Raw genomic sequence first — 26166 nt, forward strand, 5'->3', positions numbered from 1 at the left:
CCTCATACACATACATGTTTGGTATGGCCGGCAGTTATCTCTCCTGACTCCCTCATACATTATTTGGTAGGGCCGACAGCTATCTCTCCTGACTCCCTCATACATTATTTGGTAGGGCCGGCAGCTATCTCTCCTGACTCCCTCATACACATACATGTTTGGTATGGCCGGCAGCTATCTCTCCTGACTCCCTCAAGCACATACATGTTTGGTATGGCCGGCAGCTATCTCTCCTGACTCCCTCATACACATACATGTTTGGTATAGCCGGAAGCCATCTCTCCTGACTCCCTCATACACATACATGTTTGGTATGGCCGGCAGTTATCTCTCCTGACTCCCTCATACATTATTTGGTAGGGCCGGCAGCTATCTCTCCTGACTCCCTCATACATTATTTGGTAGGGCCGGCAGCTATCTCTCCTGACTCCCTCATACACATACATGTTTGGTATGGCCGGCAGCCATCTCTCCTGACTCCCTCATACACATACATGTTTGGTATGGCCGGCAGTTATCTCTCCTGACTCCCTCATACATTATTTGGTAGGGCCGGCAGCTATCTCTCCTGACTCCCTCATACATTATTTGGTAGGGCCGGCAGCTATCTCTCCTGACTCCCTCATACACATACATGTTTGGTATGGCCGGCAGTTATCTCTCCTGACTCCCTCATACATTATTTGGTAGGGCCGGCAGCTATCTCTCCTGACTCCCTCATACATTATTTGGTAGGGCCGGCAGCTATCTCTCCTGACTCCCTCATACACATACATGTTTGGTATGGCCGGCAGCTATCTCTCCTGACTCCCTCAAGCACATACATGTTTGGTATGGCCGGCAGCTATCTCTCCTGACTCCCTCATACACATACATGTTTGGTATAACCGGCAGCCATCTCTCCTGACTCCCTCATACACATACATGTTTGGTATGGCCGGCAGTTATCTCTCCTGACTCCCTCATACATTATTTGGTAGGGCCGGCAGCTATCTCTCCTGACTCCCTCATACATTATTTGGTAGGGCCGGCAGCTATCTCTCCTGACTCCCTCATACACATACATGTTTGGTATGGCTGGCAGCTATCTCTCCTGACTCCCTCATACATTATTTGGTATGGCTGGCAGCTATCTCTCCTGACTCCCTCATACATATTTGGTAGGGCCGGCAGCTATCTCTCCTGACTCCCTCATACACATACATGTTTGGTATAGCCGGCAGCCATCTCTCCTGACTCCCTCATACACATACATGTTTGGTATGGCCGGCAGTTATCTCTCCTGACTCCCTCATACATTATTTGGTAGGGCCGGCAGCTATCTCTCCTGACTCCCTCATACATTATTTGGTAGGGCCGGCAGCTATCTCTCCTGACTCCCTCATACACATACATGTTTGGTATGGCCGGCAGCTATCTCTCCTGACTCCCTCAAGCACATACATGTTTGGTATGGCCGGCAGCTATCTCTCCTGACTCCCTCATACACATACATGTTTGGTATAGCCGGCAGCCATCTCTCCTGACTCCCTCATACACATACATGTTTGGTATGGCCGGCAGTTATCTCTCCTGACTCCCTCATACATTATTTGGTAGGGCCGGCAGCTATCTCTCCTGACTCCCTCATACATTATTTGGTAGGGCCGGCAGCTATCTCTCCTGACTCCCTCATACACATACATGTTTGGTATGGCCGGCAGCTATCTCTCCTGACTCCCTCATACACATACATGTTTGGTATAGCCGGCAGCCATCTCTCCTGACTCCCTCATACACATACATGTTTGGTATGGCCGGCAGTTATCTCTCCTGACTCCCTCATACATTATTTGGTAGGGCCGGCAGCTATCTCTCCTGACTCCCTCATACATTATTTGGTAGGGCCGGCAGCTATCTCTCCTGACTCCCTCATACACATACATGTTTGGTATGGCCGGCAGTTATCTCTCCTGACTCCCTCATACATTATTTGGTAGGGCTGGCAGCTATCTCTCCTGACTCCCTCATACATTATTTGGTAGGGCCGGCAGCTATCTCTCCTGACTCCCTCATACACATACATGTTTGGTATGGCCGGCAGCTATCTCTCCTGACTCCCTCAAGCACATACATGTTTGGTATGGCCGGCAGCTATCTCTCCTGACTCCCTCATACATTATTTGGTATGGCCGGCAGCTATCTCTCCTGACTCCCTCATACACATACATGTTTGGTATAACCGGCAGCCATCTCTCCTGACTCCCTCATACACATACATGTTTGGTATGGCCGGCAGTTATCTCTCCTGACTCCCTCATACATTATTTGGTAGGGCCGGCAGCTATCTCTCCTGACTCCCTCATACATTATTTGGTAGGGCCGGCAGCTATCTCTCCTGACTCCCTCATACACATACATGTTTGGTATGGCCGGCAGCTATCTCTCCTGACTCCCTCATACACATACATGTTTGGTATAGCCGGCAGCCATCTCTCCGGACTCCCTCATACACATACATGTTTGGTATGGCCGGCAGTTATCGCTCCTGACTCCCTCATACATTATTTGGTAGGGCCGGCAGCTATCTCTCCTGACTCCCTCATACATTATTTGGTAGGGCCGGCAGCTATCTCTCCTGACTCCCTCATACACATACATGTTTGGTATAGCCGGCAGCCATCTCTCCTGACTCCCTCATACACATACATGTTTGGTATGGCCGGCAGTTATCGCTCCTGACTCCCTCATACATTATTTGGTAGGGCCGGCAGCTATCTCTCCTGACTCCCTCATACATTATTTGGTAGGGCCGGCAGCTATCTCTCCTGACTCCCTCATACACATACATGTTTGGTATGGCCGGCAGCTATCTCTCCTGACTCCCTCAAGCACATACATGTTTGGTATGGCCGGCAGCTATCTCTCCTGACTCCCTCATACACATACATGTTTGGTATGGCCGGCAGCTATCTCTCCTGACTCCCTCATACATATTTGGTATGGCCGGCAGCTATCTCTCCTGACTCCCTCAAGCACATACATGTTTGGTATGGCCGGCAGCTATCTCTCCTGACTCCCTCATACACATACATGTTTGGTATGGCCGGCAGCTATCTATCCTGACTCCCTCAAGCAAATACATGTTTGGTATAGCCAGCAGCCATCTCTCCTGACTCCCTCATACACATACATGTTTGGTATAGCCGGCAGCCATCTCTCCTGACTCCCTCATACACATACATATTTGGTATGGCCGGCAGCCATCTCTCCTGACTGCCTCATACACATACATGTTTGGTATGGCCGGCAGCTATCTCTCCTGACTGCCTCATACACATACATATTTGGTATGGCCGGCAGCCATCTCTCCTGACTGCCTCATACACATACATGTTTGGTATGGCCGGCAGCCATCTCTCCTGACTCCCTCATACACATACATATTTGGTATGGCCGGCAGCCATCTCTCCTGACTCCCTCATACACATACATGTTTGGTATGGCCGGCAGCTATCTCTCCTGACTCCCTCAAGCACATACATGTTTGGTATAGCCGGCAGCTATCTCTCCTGACTGCCTCATACACATACATATTTGGTATGGCCGGCAGCAATCTCTCCTGACTCCCTCAAGCACATACATGTTTGGTATGGCCGGCAGCTATCTCTCCTGACTCCCTCATACACATACATATTTGGTATGGCCGGCAGCAATCTCTCCTGACTCCCTCAAGCACATACATGTTTGGTATGGCCGGCAGCTATCTCTCCTGACTCCCTCATACACATACATATTTGGTATGGCCGGCAGCCATCTCTCCTGACTGCCTCATACACATACATGTTTGGTATGGCCGGCAGCCATCTCTCCTGACTCCCTCATACACATACATATTTGGTATGGCCGGCAGCAATCTCTCCTGACTCCCTCAAGCACATACATGTTTGGTATGGCCGGCAGCTATCTCTCCTGACTCCCTCATACACATACACATTTCGCCATACCAAACATGTATGTGTAATTAATTGTGAGAGAAAAACGCCAGTCAGTCCTGGAGGAGGCTTATCTCCTGGGAGAACACAAGGATCAGGCGAAAATTTTCATTCTGCCTGATCCTTCTTTATCTCAACACCATCTGAAAGGGGATGAGTTGGGAGATCCCCTCACACATAAGGGTGTCAGCTGCTGAACTATTCTCAGGGGGTTCGTCGGCAATACACTAATGTATATGGAGGTCTTAATTCTCTATACAGAGGAGTGGGTTGATGATGATGATGATTAAATAATGTGGTCTGGATGTTCCTCTCTGGAGGAAGAAAGCAGTTAATTCTGCACTGCAGGGCCTGAGGTAAGCAAAACGTTGCGGGCTGGAAGATCATTCCTACCTTGAGACAAAGGGCGTAGTCATATTATGGGGAAAATAATTATTCAGCTTGTGGACAAGCAGAAGTGTCATTTACACTCAGCGCTAAAAATGGATTCATGTCCCAAGCTGATAAAGATATCTGGATCTGTGGCCAACTGTGATATTTCACGGCTTTAGGCCTCATGCACACAACCGTTGTTTTGGTCCGCAAATACTGCAGCTCGGATGCGGACCCATTCACTTCAGTGTGCTTTCTGCATCCGTTGTTCCATTCCGTGCAAAAAACATATAACCTGTACTATTCTTCTTGTCCGCCGTCCGTGTTTTGCAGATCCGCAATTTAAGGACCGCAAAACACACAACGGTAGTGTGCATGAGGCCTTAGAGAAAGCAACCATTGGGGAAAAAAAATAAAAATCATACTTTTTTTGTCTGCTGCTATTTAGTGGCTGTATTCACACGTGTGATCAAGATGGGTCAATAAGCTCTGCTTAGGCCTGCGACCAGGTTTTTAAGACTTCACAAAATATGCACACAAAAAATAAAAGATCACATGCATGTACAAGCAGGAATGCCATCATGTTAAAAGTCAAACATCACAGCCCCTTTGCTCCAGTAAAGCTAATAAGTAACACAGGCCGCTCATATGCACATAGCTGAGCTCCTGCTGTAGTAAATCAAACACCAAAAGTGGCCTCCTCCATGACTGCATGGTAGGGGTATTCATTCTGAGCAGATCTAACACAAGAACTTTCGGGCTCATTTAGATGGCCGTATGCTGTCCACAAAAATGCGGATCCTATTTTTTTTGCGGATTAGATGCAGACCTATTCACTCCTATGGGGCCTTTTTCTTCCGTTCTACGGCTCCGCAAAACAAATAAAACAGGTCCTATACTTGGCAGTGAAAATTAGGACGTGGCCCCATTGAAGTCCATGGGTCCGCAAATGCTGAACGAATCCTCATTTTTGCGGACAGCATACGGCCATCTGAAAGAGCCCTTAAAGGGGTATTTTGGCAATTTCAAGTAATCCCCCATCCACAGATCATTGAAGGTTCTACCAACCGATGATTAGAAGGAGCACCCTGAAATGAGCGGAGCGGCAGGTCGAGCACATGGGTTGGTGCTCCATTCATCTCTATGAGAATGCCAGAGATAGAGTCAAGCGCTCGGCTATTTCCTACAGGATTCCGGTGGAAATTACCAGAATGCCCCTTTAAGGTCATTTTGATCATCGCCCTGACAAATGTGCTCCCAATATCTGACCTGTCTAAACATGCACAGCAATCAGCCGACTGGGGGGGGGGGGGGATCATCCCCATACAGTACGATGACAGCTCCATTTAAATGTCATAGACCAGGGATGCCCAACCTGCAATCCATAGCCCATACAGCTATCAGCCTACAGCAGGGCATGGTGGGAGTTGTAGTTTTACAACAGCTGGATGGCCGCAGGTTGGGCATCACTATCTATCCATAAATGAGGCTGATATAGCATGTCGATCAGCATGTCTATGACATAGACGAGTGCTGATCGACATGCTATATCAGCCTTAATTTATGGATAGATAATTATTACTATTATCAGCCATGCAAAAGGACCTTCAGTATAGACCATGAATAGTTTGGTCAGTGGTAGTCTGACTTCCCCACTGATCAGCACAATGAAGAGACCAAGGTGCCTCCGCTTGCTGCCAGTCCTATTCACTTTCAATAGGAATTCTTCTAGGAGAGCTTTGCTGCCAAAACTCAAAACTTGGACAAGAAATAAGAATTTCCGTTTTCCTCTTCTGCCAAGATGCAAAAATTCTATACAAGCATACAGGGTTACCATCACACTGCCCTGCCCAGCAAGCTAATTCCTGTAGAAGAGTGCCCACTAGTTTAGCCCTAATTGACCCCGATGGGCGGGAGGAGAAGGTGGCCACCTAGGGTTCCACCAGTGGGGGAAAAGGGGGGTATGCATTATAAATAAGAAATTGACCAGTGGGGAAATGGACATTTGGTGGGGTGCGTTTTGAGACCCTTGTCTGTGCATCAAGAGAGCTTCCTGAGGGACATCTATAAGATGTCCTTCTTTACAGTGCACCTGCCTCATAATTCTAGTTATGCAGCCTGATAAAATAAACTCTTCCAAAACAGGAAGTCGTGCTCATAAAACGTAGGCCGTCCTGAAACATCGTGGTTTATAGATCTGTCCCGCGGCACATAAAAACTCCAGAAGCCGGGTGTCATCCGCTGCCGTTGTGCACCTCGACAGAAAGCCTGCAAGGACTGTATTAAAATGACTAGTTGTTCTTAAATTGCAGGGTCAGGTCTCTTAGTCACCTTTTACCACCGGTGAGGACTTTGAATGATAAACAGATGACTAGGCCCCTTGTGCTGTAGATTGCCACGTGTTGTGAATTCTAGAAGAGGAGAAAATACATGGAAGCAGAATGCGGTGGGACACCCATACCAAATTTCATATGCTGCATTCCTTGGGATAAAGAAAAAGATATTTTGCACGTTTCCGAAGACAAGTGAACGGCTCCAAGAAAAAGCACATTGATATGCAGACGGTTGTGATGTCTGAACTTCAGACAGCGCAGCAGAGAATGTGCTGGAGCGATTACATATGGGGGCAGGGTCCGGTCCTGCCACCTGCCTACTAATTTTAGGTCCTAAATACACAGTGCTTATAGATGACAGAGGTCTAGCACTGGCCCTTACGGAGAAGCCACAATTACTTTGTGTGTTTGGCTACCCCCAGACACATTTTTCTCCTCCTGGTCAGACGATCGGCCACAATTGTTGAACCTGTTTTCCGCTGGTTGTTATTGTACATTATTTACCAGGGCAATCAGAGAAAGGGGGGCCTGGGTCTCAAAGGAAAACTGAAACCCCCCATTAACCAATAGACCAAACAAGACGGTGGGTGCTATGTAAGGGCCTTTTATACCAATGAAAGACAAACACGCAAAAGAAGGAGAGCTGAAAAAACATGAATGAAATGCAATAAATCCGTGGTCTCGCCAGTCATCCATCACCGCTCCTGGCTGGGCCGTGGTGAACTTCTGGCGCTTACTGAGCTCCAACTACATCAAACACTCAATGTAAGATAGTGGAGAGGTTCTCTAGGATTTCCATAGTGTCCCCCAGGAGTAATAATGTCCCCAAGCAGTAATGTCCCCCATAGTGTCCCCCAGGAGTAATAATGTCCCCCATAGTGTCCCCCAGGAGTAATAATGTCCCCCATAGTGTCCCCCAGCAGTAAGAATGTCCCCCATAGTGTCCCCCAGCAGTAAGAATGTCCCCCATAGTGTCCCCCATAGTGGCCCCCATCAGTAAGAGTGTCCCCCATAGTGGCCCCCATCAGTAAGAATGTCCCCCATAGTGGCCCCCATCAGTAAGAATGTCCCCCATAGTGGCCCCCCATCAGTAAGAATGTCCCCCATAGTGGCCCCCATCAGTAAGAATGTCCCCCATAGTGGCCCCCATCAGTAAGAATGTCCCCCATAGTGGCCCCCATCAGTAAGAATGTCCCCCATAGTGGCCCCCATCAGTAAGAATGTCCCCCATCAGTAAGAATGTCCCCCATAGTGGCCCCCATCAGTAAGAATGTCCCCCATAGTGGCCCCCATCAGTAAGAATGTCCCCCATAGTGGCCCCCATCAGTAAGAATGTCCCCCATAGTGGCCCCCATCAGTAAGAATGTCCCCCATAGTGGCCCCCATCAGTAAGAATGTCCCCCATAGTGGCCCCCATCAGTAAGAATGTCCCCCATAGTGGCCCCCATCAGTAAGAATGTCCCCCATAGTGGCCCCATCAGTAAGAATGTCCCCATAGTGGCCCTCATCAGTAAGAATGTCCCCCCATAGTGGACCCCAGCAGTAATAATGTCCCCCATAGTGGACCCCAGCAGTAATAATGACCCCCCCATAGTGGCCCCCAGCAGTAATAATGCCCCCCATAGTGGCCCCCAGCAGTAATAATGTCCCTAATAGTGCCCCCCCCAGCAATAATGTACCCCATAATGGCCCCCCATCAGTAATAATGTCCCCCAGCAGTAATGATGTTCTCCACTGTGGCCCTTAGCAATAATAATGTCCCTCAGCCCCCCCCCCCCCAGTAATAATGTCCCCATAGTGGACCTCAGCAGTAATTATGTCCCTCATAGTAGCGCATAGTGTCACCCCTAGTGTCCCCCCAATAGTAATCGTGTCCCCCAGCAGTAATGTCTTCCATTGTGGCCCTCAACAGTAATAGTGTCCCCCAGCAGTAATGTCTTCCATTGTGGCCCTCAACAGTAATAATGCCCCCCACAGATGTAATAATGTTTTTTTTGTTTTTTTTTAGGCAAAAAAAGTTAAAAAACCCCACTGAACTCTACTGACTTCCACGCGCAGAGGCAGTTGCTCCTCTCTTAATACTCAAGGACCTGCGCTCAATCGTGATGATGTCACCACGGGCTCCCAGCATGACTGTGTGGCGACGTCATCATGCTTGAGTGCAGATCCCTCATCATCAAGAGGAGAACAGCTGCCTCTGTGCTTTCAAGTGAAAGAGGCGAGTACATTTTTTAACCCCTAAAAAGGCCATTTTGCACTAGTGTACCCATTATTAATGGCCGTTAGACGGGTGCATTCCTGTCTAAAAGTTGTTAAAAACGGTCCCATTGATTTCAATGGGGTTCATCTGGCCGTGAAAACAGCCAGAACAGGAACATGTTCTATTTTTTGTCGGTTGCTATTCACTGGCCATTAAAAAAAAAAACTGCCACGTGAATAGCCCCATATACTGCAATGGTTCAGAAAGCAGCCGTGTGACAGCCATTAAAAAACCCTTAGGTGACCGCACCAACAATCCCATCACCCGATGAATGAGCGTTTTGCTTGTTCATCGGGTAATTGACAGCATCTTTACAACGGCAGATTATCGCTAACCAGCGTTCCTATGATGGCTTGTTAGCGATAGAGTTTTACCTAAAGGCCCCTTTAGGTAAAACTCTGTGGGAAGTTTAACACTTTCTATACTGGTTGACAGCCCATGTATAAAAAGGATGTCTCTCTTCCTCCACTTCTTCAAAATAAGGAACATTTTTTACAAAAATATGGAAGAGCCTGTTGTGACAGCAATAGCTAATAACTGTTTTTAGGAGCTGGAAATGGTCAAAGAGCAGACGCGAGGAGTCTTCTTGCGTAATATGCCTTTACCCTAAACAGATGGTTCGTGAAAAGGCTCCTCAGCTATTTTCTGACAGGACAAAAAAAAAGGGAAAAATCTAGATGAAAACCAGTAGTCACACATTACTCTCATACATGGCACGTGTGTCACCGGTAGATGAATGTATAATGTCACATTACGCGGCAGCTCTGTATGACAGTCTGACTGGTGCGCTAGTCACACAGGAGACGTTACGAGCCACTCGGCGTTTCCCCGTTTAGAGGAGAAGAGATCAACCAACCAAAAGGTAACACCCATCTGGACCTTCATGGCAAACTGCTGGTAATTTATTCATAACTTCTAGCAGGAATAACAGAGGAATAGCACAACACACAATCATAAGAATAGAAGCTCCATGATTGCTATTACATAAGGAACGCAAACGGTTACTGACACAGACTGGAGAGGTGACCGGTCCTCCAGACGTGGGTAAAGTCCAGGGTTTGGACATTCAGCCCCCCGGACCTTAAAGGGGTTGTCCAGGTTCAGAGCTGAACCCGGACATACCTCCATTTTCACCCAGGCAGCCCCCCTGACTTGAGCATCGGAGCAGTACATGCTCCGATGCTCTCCTTTGCCCTGCGCTAAATCGCGCAGGGCAAAGGCATTTTCTGGAGTTCCGGTGATGTACCGGGCTCTCCATGGGGCTGCCAGGAAGCCCAGTGACGTCACCAGCACTGATGGGCGGGTTTTAGCGCTGCCCTAGCCTGTAAAACGGCTAGGGCAGAAAGCAGCAACGGCTGGTTAAAGGCATGGTTAAAGATATTGATGACCTATCTTCAGGATAGGTTGCCAATATCTGATTGGTGGGGGTCTGACACCCTGTACCACCACAGATCAGCAGATTGAGGAGGCTTTGATGCTCTGGTGAGAGCTGCGACCGCCTCACGATACCCCACAGCGCCGTTTATTGCACAGTGCTAGCACAACGCTAACTGGAGCGCCACTACCTGTCCTGAGGATAGGTAATCAATATCCGGGAAAACCCCTTTTAACCCTTATAGGAATCTACGAGGCGCTTTCTACATTTATCATATGAACATCTCCCGAAAAAAGTAAAAAGGCATTATCTCAGGCGAAAAAGAGAATGGTGATATTGTTGCAGCAAAAAAGACACCTCATTCTTGTACTGAAATGTAAAGTCTGAGTATTCATCGAAAATATTCCAAAGTCAATTTGGGTTTAACAGATTTTCGGAAGGCATGTGCCCACACAAGTAACCAGAGCAACCCCGTGATATTATGACAACACTAGTATTACAGAGGAATCACCGGGCTTCACCACATCCTGCTGTGCGCGGTGTGTCATCTTCACGAATCTGCCATTGTGTCTGGCCCAAGATGACACTTTCAAATGCTGCTGCACGAAAGACTCTGCCAGCGCTACCTGGCAACCTACTGTTTGTTTTCAGTGGGGGTTACCCATCGGAGGTCTGACACTATCCAATCAGTGCTGCCATTGTCGGACTGTGCAAGGACACGCCCCCAACTGGTAACACCCCGACAGACCTTTATTCATAAACGCCGAGCAGGAATATTAGAGGAATGGACAAGATACAATTATAAGGAGTTCACGTGGAACACAAATTGTGTATCCGCAAAACACGGATATCGGCCGTGTGCATTCCGCATTTTGGAGAACGGAACATCCGACCCTTAAGACACAGTGTGTTGTCTGCATCTTTTGCGGTCCCACTGAAGTGAATGGGTCCGCAGCCAATCCTAAAAAATGCGGATCGGACAAAAAGAAAAACACGTTTGTGTGCATAAGCCCTTATTCACACAGTCAGGCCTAGTCCACACTTCAGCGATTTCCATCAGTGATTTTTAAAACCAAAACCAGGATTGGAGCCTCCATTGATAAGGTACAAGGGAAAGATGTGCACTCGTTCTGCGTTTTGGATCCGCACCTTGTTTTGGCTGAAAATGGCTACATGCACACGGTTGTTGTGCGTTTTGTGGTCCGCAAAACACGGATGGCGTCCGCGTGCGTTCCGCAATTTGCGGAACGGCACGGACAGCCAATAATATAACTGCCTATTCTTGTCCACAAACCGGACAGGTTATTTTTATTTTTTTGCGCACCACGGAACGGAGCAACGAGTGTGGACAGCACACGGAGTGCTGTCCGCATCTTTTGCGGCCCCATTGAAGTGAATGTGTCCGCATCCAAGCTCCAAAAACTGCGGCTCGGATACGGACCAAAACAACGTTCGTGTGCATGAGGCCAATCACTGACCAAACACTGAAGTGTGAACTAGGCATTAGGCCTCTTGCACACGACCGTATGGCTTTTTCAGTATTTTGCGGTCCGCAAAAAACGGATCTGCAAAAAATACGGATTACATACGTGTGCATTCCGTTTTTTGCGGAACAAAACAGCTGGCCCCTGATAGAACAGTACTAGCCTTGTCCGTTATGTAGACAATAATAGGACATGCATACGGAGTGCCTTCCTTTTTTTTTGCGGATCCGTTGAAATGAATAGTTTCATATGCGGTCTGTATAGGGAATGCAAAAAAAAACGGAACGGAAAAAAAAACGCTTGTGTGTGCAAGAGGCCTTAGTGTTCAGTCAGTTATTTATATCAGTGATTTTGAACCAAAACCAGGAGCGGGTCTAAACACAGAACAGGTGCAGATCTTTCCCTAATACCTCATGTCTGTGGAGGCTCCAGTCCTGTGTTTGGCTCACAACCACTGACACGAGAATAAGGCATAAAACAGTAAGAAAACCAAATAAAAATCAAGCCTTTATTATCACACTGTAAAAACATATCTAAAAAGTTCAATATAGACTGTTACGCGCTTCGAACAATAAAAGCCATGTTCTAAGCCATCAATAAGAAGATAGGTTTTATTGTCTGAAACGCGCAAGCATTTGTATTGAACTTTTTTGCTATGCTTTTAATGAACGACAATAAAGGCTTGATTTTTATTTACCTGCTGGAAGAAATTATTATATTTTTTTCGCTGTTTGGACATTTGCGAACTCCCGTGACCTGGGATCCTCTTCCATGCACTACTTGGTCTGATTGGGTGAGCTGAGAGGAGAGGTTACAGGGCCTCTTTACAGGTGCTGCAAACAGTTTTGTGCTGAGCGGTTTTTCTTTTCTTCTGACCTAAAAATGCCTCAAATGTGTAACTTGGTATTTTTGGTAACGTTTCTTTTGACGCTTTTGCCCATAGAAAACCTGGTGTTTTTTTTATGGCTTTTTTGTCGTATCCTTGTGTTTAATAGGAAAGTATGTACCTCCTTGTAGAGTCACATTCTGTGTAGAGCATAATTACAAAAAAAAAAAAAACACCATTACAATGCAACATACACCAGCACTTGCTTTTTTCTCCCAAGCAGGGCAAAAAAAAAAGTATGGCACAAAAACAGCAGACCCCCCCTCCCCCCCCCCCCCCCCCAATAAAAAAAAAAAAAAAACACAACTCTAAAATCTTCAAAACTGGTAGGCTGGCAGTGTTCTATCTCTAAATATCTCTAAAAGGAAAATCGCACAGACTAAATATAAGCATACGCTCATTCGTGAGCATGGGAAAAGACTGCAGCGACCTTTGCGTACCCCTCACATCCATGCAAGTGTGTAGCTACAGGAGGCATCATCAATGACACGTGGCACATCATTTAGCATTTGGGCCTAGGAGCCTCAAGCTACACCTCCATGTCCTGGATCTGAATGGTGAGGAGCTTTTCACTGGCTGGACAGACATAATGTGAATGACCCCCCCATAGCCCATGCCCGTCATATAACTCAGTGTGAGGATCAAAGTGCAGGTACAGCCCAAAAGTACAATTCGTGTTACCTAGAGGCCAGCCGATCTCCAGGAATCCTTTATCAAGGTCTCTTTCATATTAATGTGTAATAATAAACCAGAAGATGAGAACCAAGAGACTTCTCAGATTTAACATCCTATAAAGGGAGATGTCCTAGAAAATCACAGTGCCAAGAGACCACGGGAAATCATAAATGGCAGGTTTGAGCCTATGACATTCGCCATCTTAAAAGACAGTAAGTGTTAAAGGGGTCATTCAAGATTCGAAAAAATGTCTGCCATCTTCCAGAAACAGCGCCACATCTGTCCATGGGCCGTTTCTGGTATTGCAGCTCGGCTCCACGGAAGTTTAAGGGGCTTCCCAGTATTTTTTATAATGATGGTCTATCCTCAATATCAGATTTATTTGGTCCAACATCCCGCACCCACAATGATCAGCTGTAGGAGTAGCTCAGGCGCCGGAACTACAAAGCCCCGTCCATCGTGTACTGCAGGGGTAGGCAACCTCCGGCACTCCAGCTGTTGTGAAACTACAACTCCCAGCATGCATACCTCCTCGGCTCTTCTCAGAACTCCCACAGAAATGAATGTAGCATGCTGGGAATTGTAGTTTTCACAACAGCTGGAGTGCCTAAGGTTGCTGACCCCTGGTGTAGTGGGTGGAGATGGTTACTGGTCAATTAAATGGGCGCACTGCTGCAGTAACCAGCTCCATCCATCGATCTGATAATAATGGCCTACCATGAGGATAGACCATCAGTATAAAAGTACTTAAAAACACCTTTAAAAGGGCTAAACTGCAATACCACACACAACCTGTAGACAGGGACGGCGCTGTTTTTATTGAGAAGCCAAATTTATAAGTTTTTTGGGTCAAAACTCTTTATTGCAAGAATAACGCATATACACATACAAGGCTCTAGCTCAGGGTACAGGAAACATGAATATGGTCCAACAAAATGAGGCAGAGACAATACAACACAATATTACAGATAAGAAATAATAAATCAAACGCTGACCACAATGTCAAAGTCACACATAGTTATAAGTCAAAAAGAGCCAAACTATGACTAGTAGAGCAACGTGAGGGGAAGAAAGGCTTGATCCCAGGATATATAACCACTTATGATGGCATCGACCCAGGGTGCGTTTTCCAGGCACCCCATAATTTCAAGAACTTAGTGTTTCCTCTCCTTCCACCCAGCCAGCATCTCAAGTCATCACATCTGATCCACCCTATTCACCCATTGATGAAATGTGGGCACCTCTTTGCTGAACCATTTTAGTGGAATTACCAATCTCGCGGCCTGGAGTAGATGGGCAGCGAGGTCCACTCTGGAAGGATGCCATGTGGCATTTGGAAGCAATAACAGAACGGATTCCGGGGTCAAGCGAATGTTAACAGAAACAATGGTGTTAACACGTTTCTATATTTTTATCCAAAACTCCTGTATTTTAGGACAAAACCTAAAGAGATGGCCTAGGGAACCTTCTGCGGCCCCACATCGCCAGCATAAATCAGTGGACTGCAAACCTAACAAAAACAGTTGCTTGGGAGCCTTATACCAGCGATCATAACTATAGGAATGTTCCTGGACCCGGACGCATCTAGAAAAGCCATGGGAGCACAGGTGCAATCCATAGCATATCCGTTTCTGAGGAAATTTTTATCCAGTTCCTTGGACCAGGAGTTAGGGCTCATTCACACAACTGTATGGTCGCTGTGTCCATGCAAAACACGGGCACCGCCGTGTGAACTCTGTATTGCGGTGCAGATCTCAGGGACAGGACTCATCTCAGGTTCATTTGCATATGTATCAAATTGTTTTTTTACACAATAAAAGCACACAGAGCTATGAGGTCTGGGTATTGCGGATGTGCTAGCGGTCATCTAGCAACCCATGTCCTCAGCTCTATACCCAAAATCCAGATGACAGGTTCCCTTTAAGAGCATTATATGCTTTTGCCATAGAAAACAACCGGTTCTCCTTTGGATGGGTCCCACATTGGGAACAAGCACACTGAAGCAAGATACATCAAATGAAAACCAAAATGTTTCCTTCAACCACATCAATGCCTTTCCTGCTTCTTGCGAGAGCTAATTAGTAGCTGATGTACGTAGACAAGACCGGCGCTGCTTGTCTTTATACTTCTTGTACATAAACGAGACGGCATCGTACATTAGAGAGAGTTAAGTCTTTCAAGAGCCGTAGACTACATTTAAGGCCTCATGCACACGATGGTATATTTTAACTTGAAGCGTCCCCATCACCATGGGAACGCCTCTATGTTAGAATATACTGTTGGATATGAGCTACATCGTGAAACTCAGATCCGACAGTATATTCTAACACAGAGGCGTTCCCATGGTGATGGGGACGCTTCAGGTTAGAATATACAAAAAAACTGTGTACATGACTGCCCCCTGCTGCCTGGCAGGTGCTGCCAGGCAGCAGGGGGGCAGACCCGCCCCCCCCCCCCCCCCCCGTTTTTAACTCATTGGTGGCAGTGTGCGCCCCCGCCCCCCCTCCCTCTATTGTAATAATAGCATTGGTGGCAGTGTGCGCCCCCGCCCCCTCTCCCTCCCTCTATTGTAATAATAGCATTGGTGGCAGTGTGCGCCCCCCCCCCCCCTCCCTCCCTCTATTGTAATAATAGCATTGGTGGCAGTGTGCGCCCCCCCCCCCCTCTATTGTAATAATAGCATTGGTGGCAGTGTGCGCCCCCGCCCCCCTCCCTCCCTCTATTGTAATAATAGCATTGGTGGCAGTGTGCGCCCCCCCCCCCTCCCTCCCTCTATTGTAATAATAGCATTGGTAGCAGTGTGCGCCCCCCCTCCCTCCCTCTATTGTAATAATAGCATTGGTGGCAGTGTGCGCCCCCCCCCCCTCCATTGTAATAATAGCATTGGTGGCAGTGTGCGCCCCCGCCCCCCCTCCCTCTATTGTAATAATAGCATTGGTGGCAGTGTGCGCCCCCGCCCCCTCTCCCTCCCTCTATTGTAATAATAGCATTGGTGGCAGTGTGCGCCCCCCCCCCTCCCTCCCTCTATTGTAATAATAGCATTGGTGGCAGTGTGCGCCCCCCACCCCTCTATTGTAATAATAGCATTGGTGGCAGTGTGCGCCCCCGCCCCCCTCCCTCCCTCTATTGTAATAATAGCATTGGTGGCAGTGTGCGCCCCCCCCCCCTCCCTCCCTCTATTGTAATAATAGCATTGGTAGCAGTGTGCGCCCCCCCTCCCTCCCTCTATTGTAATAATAGCATTGGTGGCAGTGTGCGCCCCCCCCCCTCCCTCCCTCTATTGTAATAATAGCATTGGTAGCAGTGTGCGCCCTCCCTCCCTCCCTCTATTGTAATAATAGCATTAGTGGCAGTGTGCGCCCCCCCCCCTCCCTCCCTCTATTGTAATAATAGCATTGGTGGCAGTGTGCGCCCCCGCCCCCCTCCCTCTATTGTAATAATAGCATTAGTGGCAGTGTGCGCCCCCCCCCCCCTCCCTCCCTCTATTGTAATAATAGCATTGGTAGCAGTGTGCGCCCTCCCTCCCTCCCTCTATTGTAATAATAGCATTAGTGGCAGTGTGCGCCCCCCCCCCCTCCCTCCCTCTATTGTAATAATAGCATTGGTGGCAGTGTGCGCCCCCGCCCCCCTCCCTCCCTCTATTGTAATAATAGTAATAATAGCATTGGTGGCAGTGTGCGCCCCCCCCCCTCCCTCCCTCTATTGTAATAATAGCATTGGTAGCAGTGTGCGCCCCCCCTCCCTCCCTCTATTGTAATAATAGCATTGGTGGCAGTGTGCGCCCCCGCCCCCCTCCCTCTATTGTAATAATAGCATTGGTAGCAGTGTGCGCCCTCCCTCCCTCCCTCTATTGTAATAATAGCATTAGTGGCAGTGTGCGCCCCCCCCCCCCCTCTATTGTAATAATAGCATTAGTGGCAGTGTGCGCCCCCCCCCCCCCCTCTATTGTAATAATAGCATTGGTGGCAGTGTGCGCGCCCCCCCCCCCTCCCTCCCTCTATAGTAATAATAGCATTGGTGGCAGTGTGAGGCCTCCCCCCTTCCCCCCCCCGCCCCCCCGATCATTGGCAGCGGAGTAGAAACATCATACTTACCTGGCTGCTGCGATCTCTGTGTCCGGCCGGGAGCTCTTCCTACTGGTAAGTGACAGGTCTGTGCGGCGCATTGCTGTCACTTACCAGTAGGAGGAGCTCCCGGCCGGACGCAGACATTGCAGCAGCCAGCAGGTAAGTATGAATCTTATACTATTGCTAAGGCTAAGTAACCATGTCAACCAGGACTGCGGTAGTGTCCTCGTTGCCATGGTTACCGATCGGAGCCCCAGCGATTAAACTGGGACTCCGATCGGAACTCCGCTGCCACCAATGATCTGGGGGCGGGGGGGGGGGAGAGGGGAGGCCGCACACTGCCACCAATGCATTAAAAGAATAAAGGGAGGAAAGGTGGGGGGGGGGCGCACACTGCCACCAATGTATTAAAGCAATAGATGGAGGAAGGGGGGGGGGGGGCGCACACTGCCACCAATGTATTAAAACAATAGAGGGAGGAAGGGGGGGGGGGGGATGCACACTGCCACCAATGTATTAAAACAATAGAGGGAGGAAGGGGGGGGGGGGCGCACACTGCCACCAATGTTAATGCAATAGAGGGAGGGAGGGGGGCCGCACACTGTGCCACCAATGCTATTATTACAATAGAGGGAGGGAGGAGGGGGGGGGGGGCGCACACTGTGCCACCAATGTTATCATTACAATAGAGGGAGGGGGTGGGGGGGTGCACTGGCCACCAATGAAATTTAAACTGGGGAGGGAGGGGGGGGGGTCTGCCCCCTGCTGCCTGGCAGCCCCGGATCTCTTACAGGGGGCTATGATAGCACAATTAACTCCTTCAGGTGCAGCACCTGAGGGGTTAATTGTACAGATCATGGCCCCCTGTAAGAGATCGGGTGCTGCCAGGCAGCAGTCATGTACACAGTTCGTTGTATATTCTAACTAGAAGCGTCCCCATCACCATGGGAACGCCTCTGTGTTAGAATATACTGTCAGATCTGAGTTTTCACGACCGTTGTCCGTCAAAAAAATAGGACAGGTCATATTTTTTTTGACAGACAGGATACACGGATCACGGTCTCTGCTGCAAAACGGTGCATTTTCCGATTTTTCCACGGACCCATTGAAAGTCAATAGGTCCGTGAAAAAAAAATGAAAACGGCACAACGGCCACGGATGCACACAACGGTCGTGTGCATGAGGCCTAAAGGTGACCACACACCCTGGGACAGATTTACTATTGAAAATGCACCAAAAACTGGCCTGCATCACATTTACTAACTGTTTTCTAAGCATGTTATGCCTTACCCAACAAGGGGGCCTGGCTTTGTGTGCAAAAAGGAGCGTAGCCTCAATGTACCCCTGTGCGTAAAAAAGGCATGAAAATTTTGGCACATTTTTGGAGTGAAACTTTACCAACTAGCAGTTGGCATAAACTTAGACTAGACATTTTTTGGCACACAGACAAATGTTTGGCGCACAAACAAAATTCCAGCGTAAATCTAGTGCAGGATTTATGATACTTCAAATCTACAGAGGTCTATGCCCCAGAATAGTAAATTTGTCTAATATTAAAACTGTGATTCATATTCTTAGACATTGCAAAGTACAAAAATAATAAAAACACAAGGGGGAAGATGTGCTAAAATAAAAAAAAAAGAAGCATTACTTATGCAGTAAAATCTCCCAGCAGGCTGTTCCGGTAGAGGGACAGCCTGCCAGAAAGCATGGTATCTGGCATAACGGCTGGACAAAAAGTGCTGCTTGCAGCTGCAATGTCGACGGGGAGCAGGTAAACAGTGAAGAGAACGCAGCGCTTGTACAAGCCCCGCATCCTCCTCATACAGCTGATCGTGCCGGATGTCAGACCCCCACCCATCTGATACTAATGACCTATCCTGAGGATAGGTCATCAAATATGGGGAAAGCAGAAAACCCCTTTAAAGGTCCTCAAATCAATTTTCTATATTAAAGCCACTGAAATACCCCAAATACTAGTATGGCATCATCCAATCCAGTGTAATATGACTAGCAGGTCCAAAAACATCCCAGCAGATCACAGGGGGAACAACCCACTCCACTGACAGGCCAAAGTCCACATTTTTTAATTATTGCAGACAAGGAATTTATTATTCTGCGTGGAAATAATAGAGCACGAGATTTACCTCTGGTATTTATAGCCATATCTGCAATTTTCTGAAAAGCGTCCAAAAACGATCCCGTTACAATGGTCGTGGTTCTGAAATACACAGAAAAAAAAAAGAAGAAGACAGCAGTTAGTGTGTGCAAGGAATTACAAAGCAGGCGGAATTCAAGCACCGGGCCAAGGAGGCGAAGGCGAGCCAAGATGAAGCTCGCTGGCAAGGAAATGGCCATTGCTTAATTTTCCAGAGACACAACAGAAAAATACAACTGGCTCAGAGCTAAAATGACAGCGCTGCAAAATGTCACCTACAGATGGATCTCATACCATGCAGGAGTCTGGAAAAGAAGGATGGCCATGTAAATCTAGTAAAGGCAATAACAATAATAATCATACTCCTTATATCTTAAAGGGGTTGTCCGGGCTTTTTCTACTGATGACCCATTTTCTGAATACGTCATCAGCGGGGGTCTGACACCCAGCACCCCCGCCGATCAGCTGTATGGGGAGACGGCACACACACTGTGCCCGGAATCCCGCCGATCTGATATTGATGACCTATCCTGATGATAGGTCATCAATAGAAAAGCCCGGACAACTGCTTTAATCTAAAATTTCACTAGGGAATGCACAAAATCAACATTTAGGTCTCTTTCATATGTCCGTGATGACATCCGTGACAAGATGGTCATTGGTTCAATCGTGAAGATTTTGTGTTTAGTTCATGTTCTTTTTTTTGCTCTCCACAGAAACCGCCAGGCTGTTAATAGGTTTCCAGAGCAGTTCCTACCAATGGTCCCTGGTTTTCACAGACCCATAAACTATGTGCGTGAGGGATCCATAAATCACTCACAAAACTAGGGCGTGCTTCTGTGGTGTCACCATGGACCCACAGAATAAATGAATACACACATTAAAGTCAATGGGGGAGATTTATCAAAAGTGGTGTAAAGGAAAACTGGCTTAGTAACCCATAGCAACCAATCAGATTCCACCTTTCATTTTCCAAATGAGCTCTGAAAAATGAAAGGTGGAATCTGATTGGTTGCTATGGGCAACTATGGCAGTTTTTCATTTTTACATACTTCTGAATGTTAGAAGATAAAATGTGCGTATTCCCCAAAAGTGGTGCAGTAATTATTGAGAAATATATTATATATTCGCGCACACATAATTACACAGATAGGAGGCGACACCCCATATAATGCGATGACATGCTCACTCTGAAATGTTCCAGTCAGGAGACAAACACAAGACCCCGTCCTGAAGAAATATCTTCTACCAGCACTGATAGAATTTACAGCGAGGGCTCCTCAGACGTATCTGGTCTTCTTCTGAGTGTACGTGTTAGAGGCAGAGGATCACACACACAAATAATACCAGAAGACGTATCACCAAGCGCAAAACAACAAGCCACGTTCTCATGGCAGCTGATGTGCCCACTGTATTGTAAGAGTGAGGGCCAAACATTAGATGGATTTTTTATTTTATTTAAAGGGGTTTTCCGGGAATAAAGAAAATGAAAATACTTAAATATTACTTTATTATAAATAGATTCCCAAAAAACCTTTCATTAGGTATAATGGCTCATTTTGTCTGGGGAGCAATTATTAGGAGAGAAAAAATGGCTGCAGCCCCTATTAGTACACACAAAACCTTTCCTAATCACAACACTAAAGGTAAAGAGCTGCCTCGTCCTCCTCTCTGCTTGTCAGGGAATATGGTCCTGAATACATTTTACTATGATCTTCAGCTGAATCTCTGTAGGAATGGAGTTCATGAGGAGACATGAAGTGTGAGGTGGAGGTAATGAGCAGCAGCTCTTGTATGCAGTCTCCAGTCCAGGGATGTCAAACTCGTGGCCCTCCAGCTGTTGCAAAACTACAACTCCCATCATGCCTGGGCATACTACAGCTATCAGGGAATGATACATCTGGAGGGCCATGAGTTTGACATCCATGCTCCAGTCTGTCCTGTTTGTCCTCTCTGTATTTCATGTCTTCTCCTCATTAACTCCATTCTTGCAGAGATTCAGCCGAAGATCTTATCATCTGTATTCAGGATCATAATCCATGGCAAGCAGAGCAGAGAGGAGGATGAGGCAGCTCCTTACCTCAGTGTTGTGAAGTAACTTGTCCTCCTGTGCGATTAGGACAGGACAGGTTTTGTGTGTACTTATAGGACGGCGGCCATTTTATTTCTCCTAATGATTGCTCCCTAGACAAAATGAGCCATAATAACTAATGAAAGGTATTTGGGAATATATTTATTACAAAGTAATATCTAAGTATTTTCATAATTCCCGGAGAACCCCTTTAATTAAATGCGGATCCGCAAAAAATACGGATAACATCTTTGTGACATCCGTGTTGCATCAGTTTTTTTTTTGCGGATCCATTGTAACAATGCCTATCCTTGATTGCAAAAGGGACAGAAATAGGACATATTTTGTATCCGGACACGGATACAAAATATGTTTGTGTGAATGGAGCCTAAAAGGTGTTATTCCATGACTAATGTAAAAAATTTTAATCAGACATCATACAGTACATAAGTACATAAAAATCTTTTACAGAGCTAGAACCAGATCAAAAAGGGGGCGTCTTTTCTGCTGCAGCTGAGGGGGTGCGTTTTTCCTGCTGCAGCTCAGGGGGTGCGTTTTTCCTGCTGCAGCTAAAGGGGCATGTCCATTCTGCTGCAGCTCTCGTCCTATCACAACTCAGGGGGCAGTTGAAGGATGAAACTGAGCATTCACTGCAGGTGAGGGGGCATATTTTTATTAGGCTGAGTGCACACTTCAGTTATTTGATCAATAATTTCCATCAGTAATTGTGAGCCTCTGTCAAGGCTCACAATAACTGATGGAAATCACTGATCAAATAACTGAAGTGTGAACTCAGCCTTATATAACGTGCCTGGCCATCCACAATTTTTTTTCCTCAGGGCCCAGACAACCCCTTTAAGTTGATCACGGGAACCTTTAGGACTCATTCACACATCTGTAATTCTGGCTCCGCGTCTATCCTGCAATTTTGCAGGTGCAGACCCATTCATTTCAATAGGGCCGCAAAAGATGCAGACAGCAAACCGTGTGCGGTCCGCATCCGCTGTTACGTTCCACGGCCCCGTAAAAAATATAGAGCATGTCCTATTCGGACAAGAAAGGGCATTGTTTTATATAGCGCCGGCCCTCTGCGTTCCACAAAATGCAAGATGCACATGGCCGGTACAACTTTTTTGCGGTGAATGGGTCTGACCTTCCGGATTAGATCCATTCAAGTGAATGGGTCCGCATCCAATATGCGGGACGCACACGGCCGCATATTGGAAAACAGGTAAACAGGTGTTCCGTTCAGAACGATCACAGTGATGTGGTGGCCATTTTAGGCGGCGGGCATATGGTGTCTCAGCGTGCACCGTAAGTCTTGAACGTAAAGTCAGGGGAACAACTTTTTCTTTACTTGAATTCAAAGCCTCCTACATGACAAATTGCTGTGTGGATAAGGAGCGGGGGGAACAAAGCTGGACAACATCTTCTAGTCGTGTGATCTTATACGCATTTGGTTTTTCATGCATTTCTAGGAGCAGGGGCCATCACTCAGCGACTGCACTCCATCTCCACGTACACAGGGGTGATACTGGGTGTCACGGTAAATCCAGTCGTGGTCTAGCTCCACCCTTCCTTACATTCATGTTTACTTAAGCAGTGCAAAGTCTGCAGTGATAGGAAGCGGGTTCCCATGACAATGCCTGGTGTTTCTCCAATCACCACTTCATCACACAGCACTATACACGAGTGATCCTCTCCAGCACACGCACAGCACCTACTCCCCTCATGTAGTGCGAGATAAAGAAGATAAAACACAGCCTTCACCTCGCCTCCCTGCGCATCCAGGACTGACACACATTTTACAGGTTTCACACAACGCGTTTTGTGCTTTAGTAATGGGATGCCATGATCCACTGAATACATCACTTTACTGTAGCTTAAAATCTTGTGCCCAACTACACTGAGATGCCAAGACAAAGCGCACGGCTTATTATCTACACATACGTTCTGATCAAGGGAATTCAAAGACCTTGAAGGGGTTCTGACATGATTGATGCAAAAAATAAACCATATAGTACATGACGATACCTTTCTAACAAAGCTAGAACCAGCCCTGTACCTCACATGGGTCCAGAGATCTTCACAATCACTGCTCCAATTGCTCTGTTAGATTATCTTCATCCTGGCAGCTCATTGGGTGTGTCCTTTCTGCCGCAGCTCCCTTCCCTGTAACTGCCACAGCTTCTTACAGAACATATGGCTGGTGGCAGTTGAAGATTTAAAGGGAACCTGTCACCGGGATTTTGGGTATAGAGCTGAGGACATGGGTTGCTAGATGGCCGCTAGTACATATGCAATACCCAGTCCTCATAGCTCTGTGTGCTTTTATTGTGTAAAAAAAAACAAACGATTTGATCCATATGCAAATTAACATAAAAGAGTCATATCTTACTTGCGTGACCAGAGAAGAGCCATATTTTCAAGCTCCGACTCATCTCAGGTTAATATGCCTGTGTATCAAATCGTTTTTTTTTTTTTTACACAAGAAAAGCACACAGAGCTATGGGGACTGGATATTGCAGATGTGTGCTAGCGGCCATCTAGCAACCCATGTCCTCAGCTCTATACCCAAAATCCCGGTGACAGGTTCCCTTTCAACTGAGCACGTTCGACCAGCTCAGTGAGATGGACATAAAATAAGGAAAATAAGAAACAGCAGGTGGCGCTATACCGATAGATTTCAGTGGATAACTCACTGGCTATACCAAAAATTTTTACAGAAGTATTCAGACCCAAGTGCTGGTTTGAAAAACGTTGAATATGCTTTGTTACACAACCCTTTTAACATCCCCCCCTTTATTTTTGGGAAAGCTGGCTGAGGCTCCTTTGTGAACTCTTCCGGCAGCCATTTTGCTTTATTCAGCTTTTTTAAAGAACAGTCTGTGCGAATACTTCAGTCTACTTAGGTAAACCGATTTAGCATTTGAATCTGAAATAATTATGTAGCGGGGGAAGGGAGCGGCATGGTTTTCACGTTTACCTAAATGTTTACGAACCAGCGCCCCCACAATAGTAATGGTTTAACAGAGTTAGCAGTGTTTATTGGATACAGGCACTGTATTAAGTGGGTCAGGCGGAAAGTCATTCACCGGCCGCCAAAACAGGAATCCCATGACAGCCCACAGCCTTCAGCGTCTTGACTGGGATTAGCTCAGAGATGGAAAAACGTTTAGAGACCTTGCAGGATATTTATCTGTTTTCATGGCGTTTTTAACCACATTTTCTTTGAATTCCAAAATGAATGGAATATCTCACCCAGGCATTGTGTGCGCGGACCAGAAATTCTCCCCTCTTTTCTATACAGAAATCTATGTTTGCATTTCAGTGTAGGCTTTGCCAGTCTGTTGGCGTGGAGATCTGTTGTAGTCAATATTTCAAGAGAGAAGGCCTGATTTATTATAGGTATAGATGTCCACATTAGATTTATTGTAGCATACTCACTAACATTTTAGTTGTTAAAGGGGTTATCCAAGACTAATACAGACCTCTGAACTGAGATATTTGGTTCTGCTGGGGCAGTATATTGTGCTGCACTGTGGTATTTGGTTCTGCTGGGGCAGTACATTGTGCTGCACTGTGGTATTTGGTTCTGCTTAGGCAGTATTTTGTGCTGCACTGTGGTATTTGGCTTTGCAGGGGCAGTATTGTGCTACACTGTGGCATTTGGTTCTGCTGGGGCAGTATATTGTGCTGCACTGTGGCATTTGGTTCTGCTGGGGCAGTACATTGTGCTGCACTGTGGTATTTGGTTCTGCTTAGGCAGTATTTTGTGCTGCACTGTGGTATTTGGCTCTGCAGGGGCAGTATAGTGCTACACTGTGGCATTTGGTTCTGCTGGGGCAGTATATTGTGCTGCACTGTGGTATTTGGTTCTGCTGGGGCAGTATTTTGTGCTGCACTGTGGTATTTGGTTCTGCTGGGGCAGTATTTTGTGCTGCACTGTGGCATTTGGCTCTGCTGGGGCAGTATTTTGTACTGCACTGTGGCAATTACTTTTGCTGGGGCAGTGTTTTGTGCTGCATTGTGGTATTTGGCTCTGCTGAGACAGTATTTTGTGCTGCACTGTGGTATTTGGCTCTGCTGAGGCCGAATTTTGTGCTGCACCACAGTGCAGCACCATATACTGCGCCAGTATTTGGCTCTGCTGGGGCAGTATATTGTGCTGCACTGTGATATTTGGCTTTGCAAGGGCAGTATATGGTGCTGCACTATGGTATTTGGCTCTGCTGGGGCAGTATTTTGTGCTGCACTGTGGTATTTGATTTGGCTGGGGCAGTATATTGTGCTGCACTGTGATATTTGGTTCTGCTGGGGGAGTATTTTGTGCTGCACTATAGTATTTGATTCGGATGGCCAATATTTTGTGCTGCACTGTGGTATTTGGCTCTGCTTAAGCAGTATTTGTACTGCACTGTGGTATTTGGCTCTGCTGAGGCAGTATTTTGTGCTGCACTGTGGCATTTGGTTCTGCTGGGGCGGCATTTTGTGCTGCATTGTGGTATTTG

The 26166-nt window shown here is 47.0% G+C and overlaps 1 protein-coding gene across 3 annotated transcripts in view; it reads right to left on the bottom strand.

Moving 5' to 3' along the window:
* Positions 1-26166, bottom strand: part of LOC122942572 (protein MTSS 1-like) — a 135044-nt gene that overhangs the window by 57526 nt on the left and 51352 nt on the right. For all 3 annotated transcript variants that reach the window (XM_044300231.1, XM_044300230.1, XM_044300232.1), the window contains exon 3: positions 19574-19647. In XM_044300231.1, the coding sequence (XP_044156166.1) occupies positions 19574-19647 (74 nt within the window). The remainder of the gene's footprint in view (positions 1-19573; positions 19648-26166) is intronic.

The sequence above is a fragment of the Bufo gargarizans genome, chromosome 6 (genome assembly GCF_014858855.1).
Source record: "Bufo gargarizans isolate SCDJY-AF-19 chromosome 6, ASM1485885v1, whole genome shotgun sequence".
NCBI classification, from domain to species: Eukaryota; Metazoa; Chordata; class Amphibia; order Anura; family Bufonidae; genus Bufo; species Bufo gargarizans.